Source organism: Anastrepha ludens, chromosome 4 (genome assembly GCF_028408465.1).
Source record: "Anastrepha ludens isolate Willacy chromosome 4, idAnaLude1.1, whole genome shotgun sequence".
Lineage (NCBI taxonomy): Eukaryota > Metazoa > Arthropoda > Insecta > Diptera > Tephritidae > Anastrepha > Anastrepha ludens.
The window spans coordinates 93545696-93566788 of record NC_071500.1 but is presented as its reverse complement, the minus strand read 5'-3'; the positions used below and the strand labels follow the sequence as shown (position 1 = coordinate 93566788).

At 33.4% G+C, this 21093-nt stretch overlaps 1 protein-coding gene across 2 annotated transcripts in view; it reads right to left on the bottom strand.

Annotated features, from left to right (window-relative positions):
- Positions 1-2061: 2061 nt before the first annotated feature.
- The window catches only part of LOC128860211 (uncharacterized), a 63264-nt gene continuing 44232 nt past the window's right edge, over positions 2062-21093 (bottom strand). Inside the window, exons 7-8 of one of the 2 annotated variants that reach the window (XM_054097537.1) lie at positions 5161-5468; positions 2062-4098 (exon numbers count right to left, since the gene is read on the bottom strand). In XM_054097537.1, the coding sequence (XP_053953512.1) occupies positions 3844-4098; positions 5161-5468 (563 nt within the window). In that variant the 3' untranslated portion in view covers positions 2062-3843. Of the gene's footprint in view, positions 4099-5160; positions 5469-16074; positions 20939-21093 lie in introns of those variants that run through there. The other variant, XM_054097536.1, reaches the window with a different exon arrangement.

Below are 21093 nucleotides of genomic sequence, written 5' to 3'. Positions count from 1 at the left end.
ATGTACTCATACATGTACATATAACCAAATGGCATTTAATATTATTTTTTTAACTATAAATCGCTTCACATTTTCTATAAACTTAAACTTTTTTTTTCGCTTTATGTTTTAAACATGTCAAGTTTAATAAGTAAAATATATCTGCTTTTAAACGTACACTTTTCATCATTATTTTACTATTTCTGCGTTTTCTGTTTTTAATTTATTTATCTTAAATTCTTGGGCACTGATCCCAAAAAAATTATTTTATTTTCTTTTAAGTCTTTATTACATTTTTCTAATATAGTTTCAGTTATCTATAGTATTCTGGTACTTACAATTATTTATAATTACACTAGTTAACATATTACACAATTAAATAACGGGATTTTTTTACTACTTCTTCCTCTCTCTCTCTAAATCCTCCTAATCGTACTTTAGTTTTATGAAAGTACAATAATATTAACGAATTTTAGTTAGTCAGCGTTAAACTAATTAGGGCTGGCACCGAAAAAAGTAAACATTAAAGGCCGCCTAAAGGCCATTTCCTCCTCTAACCAATGAAGAGGGTTCTACTAACCGCACCAAGAAACTATCCCTAATTTTGAAGTGTCCATCAGTTTTTTCTTTTTCCCAATTATCCTATGAAGCATCATTTTCTCATGCAACTAATAAAGTGAGCTTTACTGAACGAGCAGATAAAATATCCCTAACTTTAAAGCCACTTTTCTAACTTTCGTTTTCTCTACTGCTACCGAAAAGAAATTTGTCAGTTCCGAAACTACGCCAAAGATGGAGTATCTTCTATAGAATAAAGTGTGCCGTAGTATTAGCGGTTAGTTGTGAAAACAGCCCTTAATTGGAAAGCAGTAATAACATTTTATAAATTCATGAATATTTCGAAAAAGTTAATTGATCTCCAGATCGAGGACTCATAGCCGATTGCAGCTCTATCGTTCACAAAAAACGAAGTGAGTTTTGCGAATGAATTCTATAAACAATTCCACATTTGCTAAAGGTGATAGCATACATAGGGTGACCCATCTATAATATTTAGCGCTAGTTTTATTCCAAAATTCAACTTTCTTCTATAGCGATTTCATGCGCTAGGCTGACGACCTAACATTCATTCTAACGCGAAAAGGTGGCAGTCAAGTAATTAGGCATTACGGGAGACAGAATTTGTACATTCGCTTGCAAAAACTCTATGAAAGCCACTTAAGCCGCCGGGTTTTTTGGCGCTGCGAGTCTGAGCAACTGAAAAATCCTACAAATAACAAAACGAGACGATCTATGTACATATAGTCATCTTGTATTGCGTGCCAACTACAGAATGCCTCAATCATATTTAAATTTGAATGAATCAAGGCTATAGTTGAGTCAATTATAGTTTCTATGCGAGCTCGTACCTTCAACTAGGCATGGTATTTGTCAGCTTTTAGAGCATTGCTGCTTAAAAGTAGACCGTTGACCTTCGCAGAAGAACGAGTGCCTCTGTAGCAGTAGTTGCTGTTAATGTTTTTACAGCATAAAACCCCAAAAAAGTGTTGTTGAATACTATTGGAGTGTTGGTCCTTGGTCGGAGACAAATCCTGGTGGTTCTGGTATTTAAAAAAACTAGTTTCAAAGAAGTTAGATTTCTTACTGGTTTAGTACAGTACGGAATACAAAGACTAATACCATCTCCAAAGTGACTAATACTATACTAGTTCCAAATCAACTAGTTTTATTGATAGTTTAGTACAGTCTCGGAAGCAAAAACCAGTGCTGTCTGCAAGGGAGCTAGTTTCTCACCTATGCGATTTTGTACTGGTTTAGTAAAGTATGAAATTTAAAAATCAAAACTATCCCAAAGAAACTAGTTTTATGCTAATTCTAAATAAATTAGTTTTGCTACTAGTTTAGAAAAGTAACGAATACAAAAACCAGTACTAACTCCAAAGTAACTAGTTTTATGCTAATGCCAAATCATTTAGTTTTGATACTAGTACCGAATAAAAAACAAGTACTAACCCCAAAGTAACTATATATATATATATATATATATATATATATATATATATATATATATATATATATAATTTGCGCGTACACCCTTTTTGGGTGTTTGGCCAAGCTCCTCCTCCTATTTCTGGTGCGCGTCTTGATGTTGTTTCTCAAATTGAGGGACCTACAGTTTCAAGCCGACTCCGAACGGCAAATATTTTTATGAGGAGCTTTTTTGTGGCAGAAATACACTCGGAGGTTTGCCATTGCCTGCCGAGGAGGGACCACTATTAGAAAAATGTTTTTCTTAATTTTGGTGTTTCACCGAGATTCGAACCAACGTTCTCTCTGTGAATTCCGAATGGAAGTCACGCACCAACTCATTCGGCTACGGCGGCCGGCCAAAGTTACTAGTTGTTTGTTGATTCAAAAAAGTTAGATTTTCTACTAGTTAAGTACAGTACCGAGCACAAAAACCAGTACTAACCCCAAAGTAACTAGTTTTATATTAATTCGGAATAAATTAGTTTTGCTACTAGTTTAGTAAAGTACCGAATACAAAAGCCAGTACTAGCCGCAAAGCAACTAGTTGATTGCTAGTTCCAAATCAAAGAGTTTTGCTACTAGTTTAGTAAAGTACCGAATACAGGCACTAATACTATACCCAAAGTAACTAGTTCTATCCTAGTTCCAACTCAATTAGTTTGACTGCTGGCTTAGTACAGTATCGAATAAAAATTCTATAAACTGGTATTGAATCTCTATTTGCAAATTAAAATAAATAAAAGACACGTCGATTCGATGAAATTTCGATAGAATTTCAGCAAGATTTTTTCTTTTTTTTTGATTGTTTGCCAATGCTCGTAAATAAAATTTTAAATAGCTTTTCATGATGCTACTGTTTTCGGTACCAGTTTTATAATTTTTCTTGTCTATTGAAATTATGTATTAAAATATATTTTCCTTATATGTATCTACATATGTAGTGTTTACTCATTTAGCTATGCATGTACGTACTATTTTCTTAAGAGAACTGAGCATTGAATTGAAACCACATTTGTGGGTAATGGAGGCAGATCAAGGACAACCATAGTTAAAGCATGGTTACATACATACATATATGAAAGTTCTAGGCAAAATAAAAAGTTATACGTATGTATGTAAATGTATACGATGAAAAAATAATGTAATGTTTCTCTAGGTCTTTCTATTACAGGATCAACAACAATGTTATAGTTTCGCTACTCTAAAGTAAAATCGATACCTATTAACATTTACGAACATAGAAGTTCAAATGTTTATATGATAACCTTACAACTGGTTTTTCATTGTTGACATGCAACCTGCAAATATGTCAATTCAATTCAGAAACAAAAACGTGTAACGCCCTACATTTCTGAAAGTATGCATTCCATACATTAAACCATTACAAGCAAGTCGCGTATCATTCCGTTTATCGCTAAACTAACCTAACCTACTACAGTTGCTGCATAAAAAATTAATTAATTGATTTTGCTAATTTTTTAAGCAAAACGCATTTAATATCTTTCATTTTTTTCTTTTTTTAATTTCAACTAGAAATTATATGCCTGTTTGCGCAGCAGTGTTGCATATTTTCTCGCGCACAACTGCAAACACGACATGCAAATGTACTCACACATATATGTACGTATGCACAGGTATGCAAATGTGCTATGTCATCTACGAGTATTTCTTCGTAAGTAAATACGAATGTTTTTATTGTATGCTTAAATATATTTTTTACGTTTGAAGCCTCTAACGATTATTTGCTGGCAAATTCGTAATTTTCTGCTGCTTTTCTCGATTTATGTTATTATTATTTATTAATTATTTCGTTTTTATCGCTTATGTATACCTTTAGAGTGCTTCAGTCGATGAACTACATGGTCCAATATAAGCGGCCGCTCCAGTCATGTCGGATGGCGTGGCAGGTGTCACCAAACCGCCACTGCCACTGGCACCCGAACTGGCCGTCGCCGTTGTTGTCGCACCAATTAATGCTTCACTGGTGCCCACCGCCGCCTGTCTTAATGCTGTAAGCGTTGAAGCGGCCACACTTTCGGCCGTTATTTTCTGTATTTTTGTTGCTAGATCGTCACTTTTCGGTGGATACTGTGAAAAAGAGAGTAGATAACGAATGAGTTTTGCAATACTCGACTTTATTTAGAATAGAGAGACAAAAAAAAACAAACAAAAAAAAAAACAGCTTGAAAAGTTTTGCTTTATCTTCAGTGGATTAATTATTCATTATTAGTTGTCATGCAAATAGTTAAATGAATGAAAAAATACTTTCTCATCTGTTCAATAAAATGAGCCGATAAAATATTCCTAACTTGAGAGTGATACTTAACTACTTAAGTTTTCCCAACCGTCTGACAATGGATAAATTTACTAGTTGACACTTATGAACTATGTAGAAATGGAGCGCGTAAAGGTCAAAATAAAGATCTTCTGTTGTTTCAATGCCTTCGAGCAGAAATTCAGCAATACTGAGATTGAGGAAGTAAGCAGCATAGCTAACTTCTTCAAGGTTATTGAATAGTAGCACACAATTATCCTCAGTAAGTAACACACGAGTAGATATATTAGGCGGTTTCGGTAGTCTAGCGTAAGTGCACTAGGCTGCCACCCCAGAGGTTGTGGGTTCGAATCCCACGTAAAGCACGATCCTCGCAATTTTCTCCAAATTTACATACTTTCCCTGTCTCTGAAAAAAAAAAAAACAAAAAATAACTCATTCCTCAACCGCAAAAACTTATCCTTTCCATCCTTACTACCGAAAAATGTGAAACACAGATGGGGCACTAAACAGTAAGAAGGCGTTGTTCCTAAGCAACGACAGGTGGGCATTCCCACTACTTAGAACTGATAGCGGCAGACTAAACACCTACCATGTCAGAAATCTAAACAGATTAACGAAACCAACGGAAGACTGAGTCTTGTCGGAAAAAAAAATATTAGGCATAAGATGTTGAGTTTCCCAAAACTTAAATTTATTTATTTTATAATTTGCTTGGGTTCATTCACCCTTATTTTGCTTTATCTAACCAGTAAGTTTTTATTTGTATTTGAATTTTAACGTTCAGCAATCAAGCAACTCGCACCGAACTCCATCTGACTCTCACTCTTAAATCTTTTAACTCATCCACCACTCCATCTGACACTCGCTCTTACCTCTTGTAGCTCATCCACCGACGGTAGTAGTTCATCCAGTGAATTGGGCGTCAATGGACTCGGCGTAGGCATGCCGCTCAAACGACTGAACGCCGACGCCGCACCCATATGATGTTGCAGTGTGTCGCCAATTACAATTTGCGGTTTATTTTGATTAAGGTGTTGTTGTTGTTGTAGACGCGCCAAACGCAATTTCATCTCCTGACGAATCTCCTTCTGCTGGACCTCCTTCTCGAAACGCATCATACTATAGCTACGCACGGACGAACTAGTACTATGAACCGACGCTAGACTTGGTCTTCGAGAACCTGTGTTTGGGAATGTGTGCGCGCGCATGTGTGTGTGGCAAGATGACGTAGTAAGAAATCGGGCGGTACGTATTGGAGAAAGAGATGTACATATATGGCGAGATTAATATATGCATAGAAAAAAGTCAGACGAATTAGTATATACACGAGTTATTTATATAATTTAACATAGTTTATTGTAGGTATATATACAAATATTAATAGATATTTATTAAATGCATTAGCAACAGTTTTGAATCAATAGTAGGAATAGTTGTGGGTTAATTATTCGCCAGATTGAAAGTTGGCAATGCTCGTATGCTTTCTTAGATTAGGTTAGGTCTATTTGCCATACTTTCTTACTAGTGACGCAAAACCGTTGCTTTTGTCATATGTCTAATGTTGAAGCTATTTGCTTTGAGGACGCTGTAGATACATTTATTAAGAAGTAGGACAGTTTTCAAACACAGTTGCATAGTTTCGGGCGTACAAGCGTAGCGTGCAAATTATCGCTAATCAGCACTGCCGTTCGCATGATTCTATGAGTAAGTCGAATAGGACGAGTACAATGCAAGAATTTAAGAATGGAAAAACGCTTGCAGTTCATATACACAGGAATTAGTTGTTGTTTTGGGAGTTTTTTTTTTTTTTTTTTTTAGTGGGAAGTAAGTTACAGTGAGAAAAGCGCTAAGTATGGAAATTTATATGCCGGCGATTGAGTGACGTGAAGTATTATTTTTATTTTTTGTTATTCATGAATTATTAATTTTGTTCCTGGATTTTTTCTAATTAATTAAAAAAAATTATAAATTTGTTTATTAGTCAAAAAGGATTACTAAATTTTTTAATTTTTAAATTTAAAATTTAAAATTATGGAAAAACATATTCATTCATAAAAAAAATTATAATGATAAATTATAAATAAAAAAATGATGATAAAAACACTTGTAATTTTTGTAAGTTTGCTAAAAAAGGTAAAAAACAAAAAACAAAGATTGTAGTAAACAGAATTTATTAAAAAAAATTATTATAAATAAATTTTTATATTTTACTAAATCTATTTATTTTTTTATTAATTAATAGAATAAATTTATTTATTTTTTTAATTAATTAATAAATTTATTTCTTTTTTAATGAAATCTTGTTTTGCCAAAATCTTCGTTTTTTATTATTATTTATTCTTTTTCATTAATTACTAAATTTATTTATTTTTTTAATTAATTAATAAATTTATTTCTTTTTTTAATGAAATCTTGTTTTGGCAAAATCCTCGTTTTTTGCTTTCGACCGTTTTTAGCAAACAATTTCTAAATAAATAACTAATGTTTTTTTTTATCTTTACTTTTTTATTTATAATTTAATTTTATAATTTTTTTATGAATGAATATATATATATATATATATAATTGGCGCGTGCACCCTTTTTGGGTGTGTGTATATATATATATATATATATATATATAATTGGCGCGTGCACCCTTTTTGGGTGTGTGGCCGAGCTGCTCCTCCTATTTGTGGTGTGCGTCTTGATGTTGTTCCACAAATGGAGGGACCTACAGTTTCAAGCCGATTTCGAACGGCAGATATTTTTTATGAGGGGCTTTTTCATGGCAGAAATACACTCGGAGGTTTGCCATTGCCTGCCGAGGGGCGACCGCTATTAGAAAAATGTTTTTCTCAATTTTGGTGCTTCACCGAGATTCGAACCAACGTTCTCTCTGTGAATTCCGAATGGTAGTCACGCACCAACCCATTCGGCTACGGCGGCCGCCGGCGAATATATTTCTCCATCATTTTTTTCTTTATTATTAACGCACTTTTTTTAATTTTTTTCTCTTTGGATCCGTTATTATAAAATTAAAACGATTTCTAAATAAATCACTTAAATTTTTTAAGGGGTAGTCAGAATTTTCAAAAAAATTGATTTTTTTTACATTTTCTTAAAGTCTAATATCTTAAAATTAGTGTGTGAAAATTTGAAGTGAATGCGAGAAAGACTTTTTGAGTTATTCAACAATTAACAATAGGCGCTCGGGCGCTCCGGAGCCGATAGCAAAACTTTAAATGCCTTTTTCCTTAAAACTATGTTTTCTGAACACTGTAACTTAAAACCGATAAAACTTGGTAGATTTCAATAAAATGTATATCGCTTTTGAAAAACTTAAAAAACTCGTGCCTTATCGAAGGATTTTTTATTTAAAAATTTCGAATTTTTAAACAATTAATTGTTGGTTATTTTCTCTAAAATCTAAAAAATATTTCCTGAGGCCGCCATATTGTTAATTTAAAAAAATCACTCACCAGGTTATCTATTAATAAAACTAATTTCTCTTGTCCGATTGATTTTAGATGCATCTCCAAGGACTTGTGATGATCGCCGCAAGGGTCATCTGGAGAAACGGACTCCACACTAACAGCGATAACTTTTACAATTATTATTATTATTATTTTTTTTTTAATTTTGCTAAAGTCAAGTCGAAACATGATGTATTAATGCTATGTTTTCATATTTGTAAAATAGAGCAATTTACTAGTAAAAAAATGATTGAAAATCATCATTTTTGCGCGCTTCTGACTACCCCTAACCCCTTAATTTATTAGGTTGGGTAATAAGTTCACAGCGTTTTTATATTTTCTTTTATATTTTACAACGATTTGTTTGCTGTTTGGCAAAGGATAAGTATTCTTTCTGCTCTACAAAACTATGCTAATTGTATTTTTGAGTTATTTAATTTTTTATTAGTTTTGAGGGTTAGAAATGGAATACCCTGGAGGCAAAAAGCAACATTTTCGACACCTGCTCTTCTTTGCTTTTGATAGAGGTTAAAAAGCTACCGAAACAGTCCGGGACATTTGCGACATGAATGGAGAAGGTGTCATAGACGAATCTACAGCACGGAATTAGTTTTGCAAAGTTCAAAAATGGCGACTTTCATGACTGAAGAAGGTCTGGACATCTGAAGGCCTTCTGAATTCGATGAAGAACGTCTCAAATCACTTTTGAAAGAGTACAGTTGCAAAACCAGTCGTGGATTGGCGGAAAAAATTAATTGCGCTCATAAAACGATTCTCAATCACCTTCATTCAATGGGATTTACCGAAAAATTGGGCGCCTGTGTGCCTCAACGAAAAAAACAAAGAAAGTCGCCTTCAACTTGCTTCTAAGCATCTCGCAGCGCACCGTCACGGCAGATGAGAAATGGTGCCTTTACATGAATATGAAGCAAAGAAAGGAGTGGGTGGCTCCAGGAGATACACCAAAGCCGAGAGTCAAGACGGATGTTCAACGAAAGAAGCTCATGATATGTGTTTGGTGGGATTGAGAGGGTATGCTGCACTGGAAAATGCTCGAAAAAAATGTCACCGTCAACAATGAGCTCTACATTGCCCTGCTACACCGCGTGAATGAGGTTATGCGACTGAAAAGACCTGATCGACATGGTCAAACCACACTCCTTCACGACAACGCCAGGCCCTATGTTGCACAAGTCGTCAAAGCCGCACTCCAAGAGTTCGAATGGGAGGTCCTTCAGCATCCACCGCATTCTCCGGACCTTGCACCGACCGATTACCATCTGTTCCGCTCACTGTCACACCATATGAAGGGTGTTGCCTTCGATAACAATCAGATTCTTAAAAACTGGCTCAATAACTTCTTCGACACCAGACCAGGCGATTTTTGGCGGAACGGCATTAACTAATTGGTCAAATGGGCCGATAGGTGGGAAGAGATTGAAAACAGCAACGGCGAACTTATTAACTTATTGATATAATCATTGTTTTTCCTTTATAAAAAATAAAAGTCTTCGGTAAAAACGCTACGAATTTATTCCCCATCCTAAAACATGGTTAATCAACATATACATATTTTGATTATCATTTTTTAATATATTTTTTTTAGTTTTTTTTTTTTTAATTCTTTTAACGATTTTTAGGAAACGAAATGAATTGCTAATATTTTTTATTTATTTAATCTGTTTTCTAATTATTATTATTTTTTATTTAATTAATGTAATTTTTCCTAGGTTTTTTTATTTTTTTTTTTACCGATTGTAAGGAAACGAAACGGCTTCTACATAAATTACTAATAGTTTTGCAACAAATTTTAAAATAATAATAAAATAAATAATAGTTAATAAAAAACGTTATTTTTTTTATCGTGTTTTTTTAATTAATGTATTTTTTCTTATAGTTTGTTTGGTTAGTAAGAAGTTAAAAGGATGTCTAAATAAATTTCAATTTTTTGTGTTGTTAAATTTTTTTTTTAATTATTTTACTTTATTTAGGCGAAAATGGGGAGTTGTGAGACACAGGGAGTTGTGAGACATTGTTACCTTTTGGCATTATTCATTTGTTTACATTCGATTTTAAGTGTCAACAAGTGCCCTCGATGCGATCTCACTTTTCAGCTAGCTTTGGTCATATTTACACGCATTCGACGCGGCTCTCCAGTTACTGTGTTTTGGAATGTCTCGGTAAGTTTTTTTCATCATTTGTTTTGCGATACATTCGATCAGTTGTTATAGCAAATTGCCAATGTCAATATATACAAATTATTAATTGTCCTATTAGCTTTGAATTTACACATTCACTTGGGCATGAATGCTCGATGTGTTTATGACTACGCGGCCATTTATAAAAAAAACGATTTGGGGAGTTGTAAGACAACAAATGAGGGGAGTTGTGAGACACCGTTTTTTTCGACGTTTTAACGCATCTTTCATAAGTACCTCGCAATATTCATGCATTGTTTGTATATATATCATCTGCAAAGGTGCAATGCCGAAAAAGTTAAGCAGAAACAACTCCATTCATTGCAATGTATGCGATCGAGCTGTGCACCTAAAGTGTGCCAATTTACGAACTGGTTATTATACATGTTCTCACTGCGAATCATCAGATTGATGGCATTGCATTTTTTATACACTTTTTTATAACAATTGTCTTTTCTTTTTTATTTTTCATCTTAATAAAGAATTAACAACTAAAATAATATAAGTAATTTTTATTGATTTAAACCATGGTGTCTCACAACTCCCCACATTTTTGTATTTTGTATTATATTTTATATTATTATATACAATTTTAATTTTAAGGAAAATTGTAGTTTTGTTAAATAGGCCATACCAATAGCTTCCAGTATTCATTGACTAAAGATTCCATCGTTGGCATATGCAGAATATTAAGATTTTGAGTAATACGGGTCCAAAAACAAAACCCGTCTCACAACTCCCCATTCTCCCTTACTAAATTACTAATATTTTTGCAATATTTTTTTTTAACTAGTTAATCGGTTTTGTTTTATTTTTGTTGTTTATTAATTAATACTTTTTTATAGTTTTATGGTTGGTAGGAAGTTAAAAGGATATCTAAATAAATTTCCATTTCTTTTGTTGTTAAATTTTTTTTAAACTATTTTATTTCATTTTTTGGTCAAATCTTTTATAAAACCATTTTTTTAAATTATTTTTTACTGGTTAAAAAAGTAAAACGGCTTCGAAGTTGATGCAAAAGTTGTTTGAATACAATTAATTTTTAGCATTTCTTTTACTTGACAATATTTTATTTTTCAAAAATTTGATTTCCCCCGATATTTTCCATTTTTTTCCAATTTCGCCTACATTCATATAAATTTCCACAAGCTTAAAGCACTTTGAGCATTAGCGACATAGCACAGCGACAGATTCGTATGTAGGATTGAGATGGAAGTACAAATATATTTATAAAATATGAGTAAATAGAAAAAATACAAATATTAATTTTTTTTCATGAATAAAGAATATTTACAGCAGTTAAGCAAGTAGTTACACGCTTATTAGCTTAAGAGGTAGTAGAAAATGACAGCAGAAAAAAATAAAAAAATGTGCCAGCAGTACAAAAAAAAAAAAGAACTAAAATAGCTTTTTAGAAGCAAACACCTAAAAGTAGACGCCATTAAAAGGAAAATTAGTTCAAATAAACACCATGCAAACACTTCAATACTCCAGTATAGATTTTCAAATTTTTTCAGTGCGTTTTTTAAGTTATTATTATCTTTAGTTAAACTGTGTAAAATTCTTTCTCTATAATTGAAAATATCTTTTACAGATGGCTGTACATTTGATAGAGATAGACAAGGCATTTGTTCCAAATTCCTCATTCGTAAAAATATTATTAGAAACTTTGTTGTTGGATTTAATTTATATGACGCTATTGATAATTTTTGCTCCTTCTATAAAAAATACCCAAACAAGAAATTAGAAATTATTCTTACAGTTCTTTTCCCAGTAGCGCGTACTACTTAAAAAATAGCAAAGAAACTTCTAAAAATTCCCAGTTATTTATTAACACGAAAGTGTTTAGATGGTCCACCAACTGCTTCACTTAAAATGCTAAATGCAGGTGAAGGATACTCTCTTCGGATTCGTCTTAGATTCCACAAATATTGCATATTTCGTTCTCTAAATCCGATTTTCTTCAAATTTTAGCTACTTTTGGATCCACAAAACTTTCGGCTGTGTTCGTGCGTGCGCTTTGAGATCGCTAACTGATAGATCTCTAAGGTAACAATGCTAAATCCGCTTATAATAATCGTAACTAGTTGGTACTCCCTTTGCCATACCCACAAAACGATCAGTTCTGTCACTTGCCTATTATGAATTACAACCGATGAATATTTTTTTCATGGAGTCACATCCATCAATTTTTAAAATATTTCGCACACGAAAATGGTTATATGACCTCTAAGAGCCCATGTAGCCGCGAAAAGTTTTTGTAAACCATTTTAGTCCTTCGTCAAGCCTGCAAACTTCACATTTCTCAGATTTTTAAAAATAAGCGCAGAATAACCCAACGGCTAAGAAATACTGGGATAAAATGCTCCACAAATGGTAAATGTAGTTATTGTAGTTCTATGCGAGTTTTTTTTAAATAATGAGAGATTAACTTAAGATCAAATTAGAAAAACTTCAATGAACTTTAAAAAAGCAGTAGGCTAATCACCCCCTCAGAAATCCAGATAGATTAACGAAACCAACGCAAGTGAACAAGGAAAAAAAATTGTAAAAAATAGTAACGCTTAGGGATCCAATAAATTACAGTTCTTCCTCTTTCCTAATTGCTACACCGTATTTTTGGCCCATTTTTTTTGTATTACTGATTTTGAAGACCATAGTACCCGTTTGCTGTGATTAATCGCTGCCTTCATTTTTTCCTCTGGTATTCTAAGGGAGACTATTTAAAGATCCCTGTCAGGCTGATCACACAAAGCGCAGTTTTTCTTAAAGAAAGTCATAGATATTTTTGCAATAATTTACTGCTTATTTGGCCACAATTTTTGTAACTTTAGTTGCATTAACATTATTTTGAATTTCTGCAAATCATAAGAATTAGTATTTTCCCGGCGCTTTGGCATATTTTATAAAAACTATAAGAATTGATAAATAAAAAATTACGAAGACAGCTCGTAAGGATACTAAGGCAAATGCCCTAATTTTATTGGTCATTAATAAATTTTTTTCAAAACACAGATTAACGAAACCAACGCAAGACTGAGTCTTGTCAAGGCCCTATGCTCACGAGAGGAGTGAATAAGGAAAAATAAAAAAAAAAATAAATAAAAAATAAAACTTTGGATGTATTAAATTTAATAATTTAATAAATTTGCTTTAATCAAAATTTAAAAGGTCCAAATTTCTTTTTTCTAAAATGGGTACAAAATTGAAAATCGGCTTATCATCAACTAAGTTAACGCTTTATAAGTACGCAAAGGCGCAGAAACAAGGTTTTCAACCGAAAGTAGTTGCAAGCAACTTGATTAGCAGACGTACTGATACTCTTTAAGTGCTTCCAAACAAATTCCACTTTTGGCCACGCTTTCCCAGTGCTGCCAAGATCTGTTTATTCATGCGAGATTCTTCATCTATTCTCTCTCGACAACGAAAAGAGCTTTATTAACATAGATTTCACAACTAATTTTGGTAGACCGCCGTAGCCGAATGGTTTGTGTGTAATTCTTATACGGGCGGATTCAGGCGGAAAAACCGCTGTAAGCATGAATCATTAAATGATAGACAAGGTTTTTCTAATAGCATTTGGCTCCTTTGGCTTGCTACAAAAAATGTGGGATTATTTTTCTTATAAGACTTGTCAAATAAAAGAAGAATCAAAATATGAAATTTTTTAAATGCCTCCAAGGCCAAATGTTTCTTTCTCGTGCTAACCGACACCAATTGGACACACCAAGTGAAGCCAAGTCCTTCTCCGCCTGATCTTTCCAACGCAGAGAGGCCTTCTTCTTCCTCTGCTATCACCAGCTGGTACCGCATGGACGCCATGACCCAGCCGACGTAGCCGCTGGATTTTTATTCGCTGCGCTATGTATATGTCGTCGTAAAGCTCATATATCTCATCGTTCCATCCCCTGTAATATTCGCCGTTGCCAACATGGAAAGGTTCAAAAATCTTCCGCAGAATCTTTCTCTCAAACACTCTAAGCGTCGCTTCATCGGATGTTGTCATCCTCCACGCTTCTGCGCCATACGTTAGGACGGGCATGATAAGAGTCTTATAGAGTGTTAGTTTTGTTCGTCGAGAGAGGGCTTTAGTGCTCAATTGCTTACTTAGTCCAAAGTAGCACTTGTTGGCAAGAGAGATTCTACGTTGGACTATTTTCAGTCTACAGCCAACAATAACAGTGAGAAGAATGAGAACACAAAGCGTGTTGCCCGAGCACGAGCATTCCTATGGCAGTCGTTCCTACGTTACTGGAATGACTCGGGTTTTCCCGACCAAGGGCTGCCGCCCCAGTAAACTAGCCCTGTCTAGTAAACAGTTTATCACCCGTTTATCACAGCACGAGCAACTCGGGGCTTCTCTTCCTTCCACGTCGACTTCTCTACCAAAAGTTACGAGTTGCCGTAACAAAAATTTACGAGTTGCCATAACAGAAATTGCCGTGTCTAATGAAATTGGCCTAATAGCAAGAAAGAGAGTTGGCAGCATTGTATTTAGTCAGTTATATATTACCAATTTTATGCGCGCTAGTGACGAATATTGCTGGAGAACTTTGTTGTTGCTTTCACATGTATAAAATTTTGCGTCAAGCGAGCAGAGCCTATCATAACAAGCAAAGAAGTAGCGAATCGAAAACGCTTTAAGATTTGGCTCTGCTTTGCCATTGCTCTTTTTTAACCTTGCTTATTAAATAAAAATAAAATATATAAAATTTAAAATTACAAAAACAAAAACAATAATTTTAAATTGAGTTGCAAAGTGTAAATTAGTTCACAAGTTCCTCAAAATAATATAAATAATAATATTTTTAACCTTGCTTAATAAATAAAAAAATATATATGCAATTTAAAATTACAAAAACAAAAACAATAATTTTAAATTGAGTTGCAAAGTGTAAATTACAATAGTTCACAAGTTCCTCAAAATAATATGGATTGCACGCCATTGGGAAACGCACTGTAATAGGTAAAAAATCCTGTATTGTTCCAAAGTCAAACCGAAAATGTTTTCGTTCTTTTGCTGCTAGTCTACTTTTAGGTTAAAAATGAAAATAAAAATATATTAATTTTTCGAATTTTTTTTCTTGCAACTTTTTAGACTCATCCGCCCTGGAACCCTTGCTTAATACAAAAATTTAAAAATTCACCCCTCTTTTTCCAGATTGATTTAGATTTAAAATTTTAAGAAAAAATGTGTTTGTAATTTGTGTGATTTATGGCCATATAAGGAGCGTATGATTGCCTTTTCTTCATTTCTTCAGACAAAAAACAGCACCAATTAAAAAAGTGTGAGTGAAGTGAATTGACGAGATTTTTTGACTAGCATTTGTTGTTTTTTTTTCAGTTTAGCTGAGAATTTGCATGAAATTAATGAAATAACTGCCTTGAAAAATATGCAAAGTTAAAAAAGTGTGAATATTTAAAAAAAGTACTATTTAATATTATTAATATGCTTTCATTCATTCATTTGCAGTGAGGAAATATAAATAAAATATAATTAAAAACTTAATTGTTCAATACTTTGCTTGCTAGGAACATAGTCACCGCCATATTGCTTTTCTGTTTCAACTGTTTCGCGACATTTTGCAACGCTGCTTGATGCTTTGCTTTTCATTTGTACTTCTAAAAAAACATGTATAACGTTTTGCAAATTTTTAGTTGAATAAAAAAAAAGTTACTTAACATCAGAAATGGAATATGACAAAGTATAAAACCTGAAGCGATGAACTTACGAGTACTTTCAAGTAACGAAAGGCATTTAGTACACACAATTTGGCAGTCAAAATTAAGTACATACATACACATACATACATACATACATACACTAAGAGTCATATGCACTAAAGAACTAGAAACATTAAAAAAAAATTATGAAAGTTATTTTAAATTTATTTTTTTTTCGCATCTTTTCACAGAAAATTATGCATTTTTAACGCATACCGAAATTTGTTTGTAATTTAGAAGAGGCGGAATTTTTTTGTGGTGAATGTGTGAGAATTTTTAAAAAACATAACTCGATTTTTTGTAAGAATTTTTCAATAAATAATAAATAAATTTTTGGTAAAATACAACACAACACAGGTAACACCAATAAATTATCATATACTAGTAATTAACAATAAATGCACATTAACATTACTATAGAATTTTTTGTTTTTTTTGATACTTTTATTAAATCAACACAACACCTACAAATGTTGTGATCTGTATGAAGGCTGTTTTTGCATGTTTTCAGTTTCAGTTTATGGTTATGATTGGAATTTTGTTTTTGGAAAAAGGGTGTTTAGTGCTAAATTCATATCTACGGACTTTTCTAAAAGCAACTCAAGTAGATTTATCCATTTTGAACTACAAATTGCAATTTTAAACATTCGTAGTCTCAATTTAAGAATAAATGTGAATAAAATAAATCTTAAAGTTTTCAATGTAAAATCGAGCGATATTGATTCAAGTGCAAAACTTGCTAAAGGCAAGTAATTTGCTTCATGAAAAGTCCAGAAATATGTGAGTATATATGTATGTATGTGTGTGTGTGATAATTTCGACTAGTTAATTTTGATAATTTATACATATTTACTTAAAGTGTGCATTAAATACCAACTGAAGAGAGTTTTCTATGTAATTATGATGGATTGCAGCTGCTAAGGAGGTTAACTAGACTCAGTTTTTTTACAATTATATACAATATTTTTACAATAACACAAAACAATTGCTTTGAATAGTTTTTTTTTTGGTTTTTGTTTCTTTGTCTTCAAGGAATTGTTTTCGCAATAGGTAAATATATTTCCCGCTACATTTGTTTTGTTGTTTTCTCTTTTTTGTTTTGGCTCGGTATATTTTTTGCAACTAACACAGAGCGAAAAAAAGCTCTCATCGATTGAAATGTCGTGCACAGGTCGCTTTAACATATGCACGCCTTATCAGAGACTATAATTTTAGTACACCAATGTATTGTATATTCACACTATTTTCAAAAGATGTGTGTGTGCTTAACACCCGAGGCTTTAATGTTAAATAATTTGGGGACTTTCCTTTGAAAGGAATACAAATTTATTCCCATTCATTGTACTCAAATATGTTCGTGTTCTTACTTGCTTTCTCATTATGTTGTTCTTATTTTTCTTCAAATTCGTATGCTTATTTTAAATTTTTTTTTCATATTTATACTCGTATTCGCGTGCATGCTCGGACTCATACTACCTTTCCAACTCGGGTAACGTATTCGCTATCGGTTTCTGATATGCATTTGCATTCGTATCAGTATTTTAAGCCACACGCCTTCGTATTCATATATGAACACAACACCACTGAACATCGGGCTATTCGTTTGTTCGGCATTTGATTTGTGTAATACTTTAGCAATGTTACACTTAACAGCTTTACACTTTATAGCTAAATTTTGATCGTTTACATCAAAAAAATTGCAGAGTAACACGAAATTGTCTATACTAACATGAATTTTCGGGCACAAGCAGTAACCGTATAAGTCGAAAAATCATACTTTCAAGCAAAAAAACTTTTATATTATATTATATATGCCTACATAGTATGTACACTAGAAATCTGATACTATTGATAGTCGGCCCGTTAAAATCTCATAGTTAGATCGCCGTTTTTTTTGGTAACATTTTGCATTCGTCAGCATTACTGTAAACTAACATTTACTTGTACGTGTGGATGTAACAAATCATAATTAGTTGTAATTTTTTTAGTATATTTCATGCTGCCTTCAAAAAATTAGTTTCAAGTAAAGAGCTGCGATTGACTTTTGTATAAATCTTGGTAAATTTTTTACAGAAATGTATCAAATTCTCCAAAAAACATATGAGGATGATTTTAGGTATATCGCGTACTCAAGTTTACTAGAAGAAGAACATCTCAAAAAAAGTCGTCTGAAAAGTCAAAAGTGAAAATTATGCTTTTTTTGTTTTGAATTCCAAGCAAGGTGGTGTACTGTTTTTGTTTTTTGTTACACTTAAGGTAATACATCACAATTTTCAACTAAAATATGTTAAGTTATATGTAGTGCTGCTGCAAACGTTCATAAAACTTGAAAGTCGATTCATACATATTACCAGCGGAAAACACTTCAAACAGCTTGGCACTAAGCTAAGATTTGAGGGCGTGTTTAAGATTTCGAGTATAGAGTTTTATACTACTCAATCGGTGCCTTAATGTGAGCTATATGACGTGCCAAGTTTCACCACTTTTTTTCAATTTAGGCAGTGTTATCAAAATTTTCGCTTAATGAATTCACTAACGCGGCTGGTGTGCAGAATATTTCATCTCAAATGTTTCTGAAGGCTTTAGATATTTCATTTTAGCTTCAATTTAAATTTTTAAATGTAATTTCTTTACTTAAGAATACTGCAAATGGAGCATCCATCCAAACTATCAATTACCAATTAATAAGCAGTTTAACCCGGAACTGAAGTAAACACGTAATTACAGATACGATCGTGGAAGCTAGTGAAGAATCTTATTGAAGCCCATTTAATGCTACAGATAGTATAGGGTTTTCCAATAACAGGTGTTATTGGTGAATGGATTGCGCTATCGAGAGATCATTAACGATTTTTTAAGGCCGGAATTGGATGATTTTGATCTGGTAAACGTTTATTTTCAACAAGACGACGCTATGTGCCACACAAGCAACGAAACCATTGATCTTGGACAGAAAAAGTTTCCGGACCGTGTTATCTCTCGAAGAGGTGATCACAATTTGCAACCGAGATCTTGTGATTTAACATCTTGTGACTTTTTTCTTTGTGGCCACTTGAAAGAGAAGGTCTACGCCAACAGCCCAGGGTCAATTCAAGACCTCAAAGATAGAATTCGTGAGGCTATCGAGGACATAGGGCAGCCACTTTGCAATTCGGTTATAGAAAATTTCACGAAAAGGATATTGTCCGGTAAGCGTGGTCGTGGTGGTCATTCGCCTGATGTTATTTTCCACTATTAACAGCATACCTTAATCTTTATGATGACAAAAACATCCGATCATTTATATTAAAAAATAGCATTTTTCTATGAATATCAACATAATACCTCTGTTTGGAAAACCCATATATTAAATGGCTTTTTGATGGTCAAAATCCATCCCAAAAATGCATGAATAGCTTCGGAGCTCTACGGCTTATTTCATAGAAAATAATATTCAATATAATTTTTAAGAATTATTAGAATAGCATAAATGATTTCATATAAGTGTATAATTTTGTTAGTTGGCGTATATAATTAAGTTTTTTCTTAAGCCGACTTAGTTGGTTATTGCTTGAGACCAAAAGTATTACTAAGACCGAAACTAGTTGTTGATACTGAGTCAATTCTAAAAAATCGTTCTCTAATAGAAAACTATGGTAAATATAAATCTAAAAAATTTTAGAAATCTAAAAATGTTTCCTGATTTTATTTCTAATTTAAAGTGGAACACAGAACTTACTGCCGTCATACAACGCACACTCCATCTAAAAAATTATACGTCACTAATCAATGAGGGCACAAAATAAATACGTTTCATCTTCTCATCCACCTTAAGGATGCCTTCGGTAGCATACTTCTATTCAGCAAAGGCCAAAGAACAGTTGAACTTCGCATTGTGAACCGAAGGCCAGAAGGGGCCTGTAAGCCAACAAAGTCACAGTGACAGTGGCTTGGAAAGTGAACAGTGCCCTTCACATAGACCACCTTGGGAAGGGTAAAACAATCAGCGGCGCACATTTCGCGGAGCTGTTATGACCATTCGACGCCAATTTGAAACAAAACTGACAGCAATAAGCGATAATAAGATCTCTTCCACCCACATAAAGGAACGGCTCACAAGTCTGCAATAGCAAAATTGCATGAGTTAGGTAACGAATCGATGCCGCATCCAGGAAGTTCTCCAGATTTAGCCCCCTACAACTATAACCTATATTTATTTTAAAATATAAAGTAATGGTTTTGCAGTAAGATATGAATGAAGAGATCTTCAATGACGCAGACGCCTACTTTGAGTTCCTCGGAAAATCCTGTCGGGCTTCAAAAATTTGGAAAAATGTTGCATGAAATGATAAAATGCTACGAGCTAGAAAGAAACTGGATGCTCAAAAATAAACGTTTTTCTGGTTTCAATTTCCTAAGCCAGGTGTTTGTTATTTAAATTTCTCGTGTCTATTGAGACGTCCTCGTACTAAGAGCAGTCAGCCAATAAGGCAAAGTTCTTAGGTTCAAGTTTCCACTCTAGTTAAACCAAGTTAACTTAACCCTACTTTAATATAAAACTAATTTTAGAGTGCAAACCTGTTTTCCAGTGGGTTTTTAAAATCTCGTTAAGCTTTGGCGGCGGTTTTTTATGAGGGCCTTTTTCATGCAGGAAATACACTCGAAGGTTTGCCATTGCCTTTCAAGTGGGGTGCGCTTTAAAAAAAATTGTACTTCATATTGGTGTTTCGCGGAGATTCGAACCTACGTACTCCGCATTCCGAATGGTAGTCACGCACCAACCAATTCGGCTACGACGGCCGCCCTGGGCATTTAACCAGAGTTGAAACTTAGTTAAAAACAAACGGAGTTCAACTGCGGCATGGCGTCTATGTACTACCCCCACAATTTCGCATATGACCCACTTAAGAAATTAGTTACCGCACGAATATTACACTTGACAACATAATATTTTGCAAGCTTTATCACAACGCTTTATAATTTTAGGAACGCTTTACAAATTACAAGTACTGCAAAAGTTATTGTTTTCTACAACTAATAAAGTGCCTCTGCAATGTACGTATGTATGTACGCATACGAATTATTGCATTCACAGTCTAATTACGAGTGAATCCTAGTGAGTTTTTTGTGCACCGTTTTTTTTTTTTTGTTTTTGCAGAAAATACATAAGTATTGCAGTATAGTGCAAGAAATGCACTTTGCATTAACGACCAATTCGATTCGAAATTTCTTACGTGACACCAATTGTGTAGTGTAGTAGGTACAGACGGCCTGTGTACGTGAGAATGGATGTGCCTGTAAGTGTACATAGAGGTGTGTGTGTAAATGTGTCTGTATTTCAATAAATAGAGAGAGAGTTAAAGATCTCGAGTGACCAATAGTTACAGAGAGACAGAGAGAGAGAGAGGTAGAGGCAGTGACAGTGAAAGTTTTGAGAGAGATAGCGTATG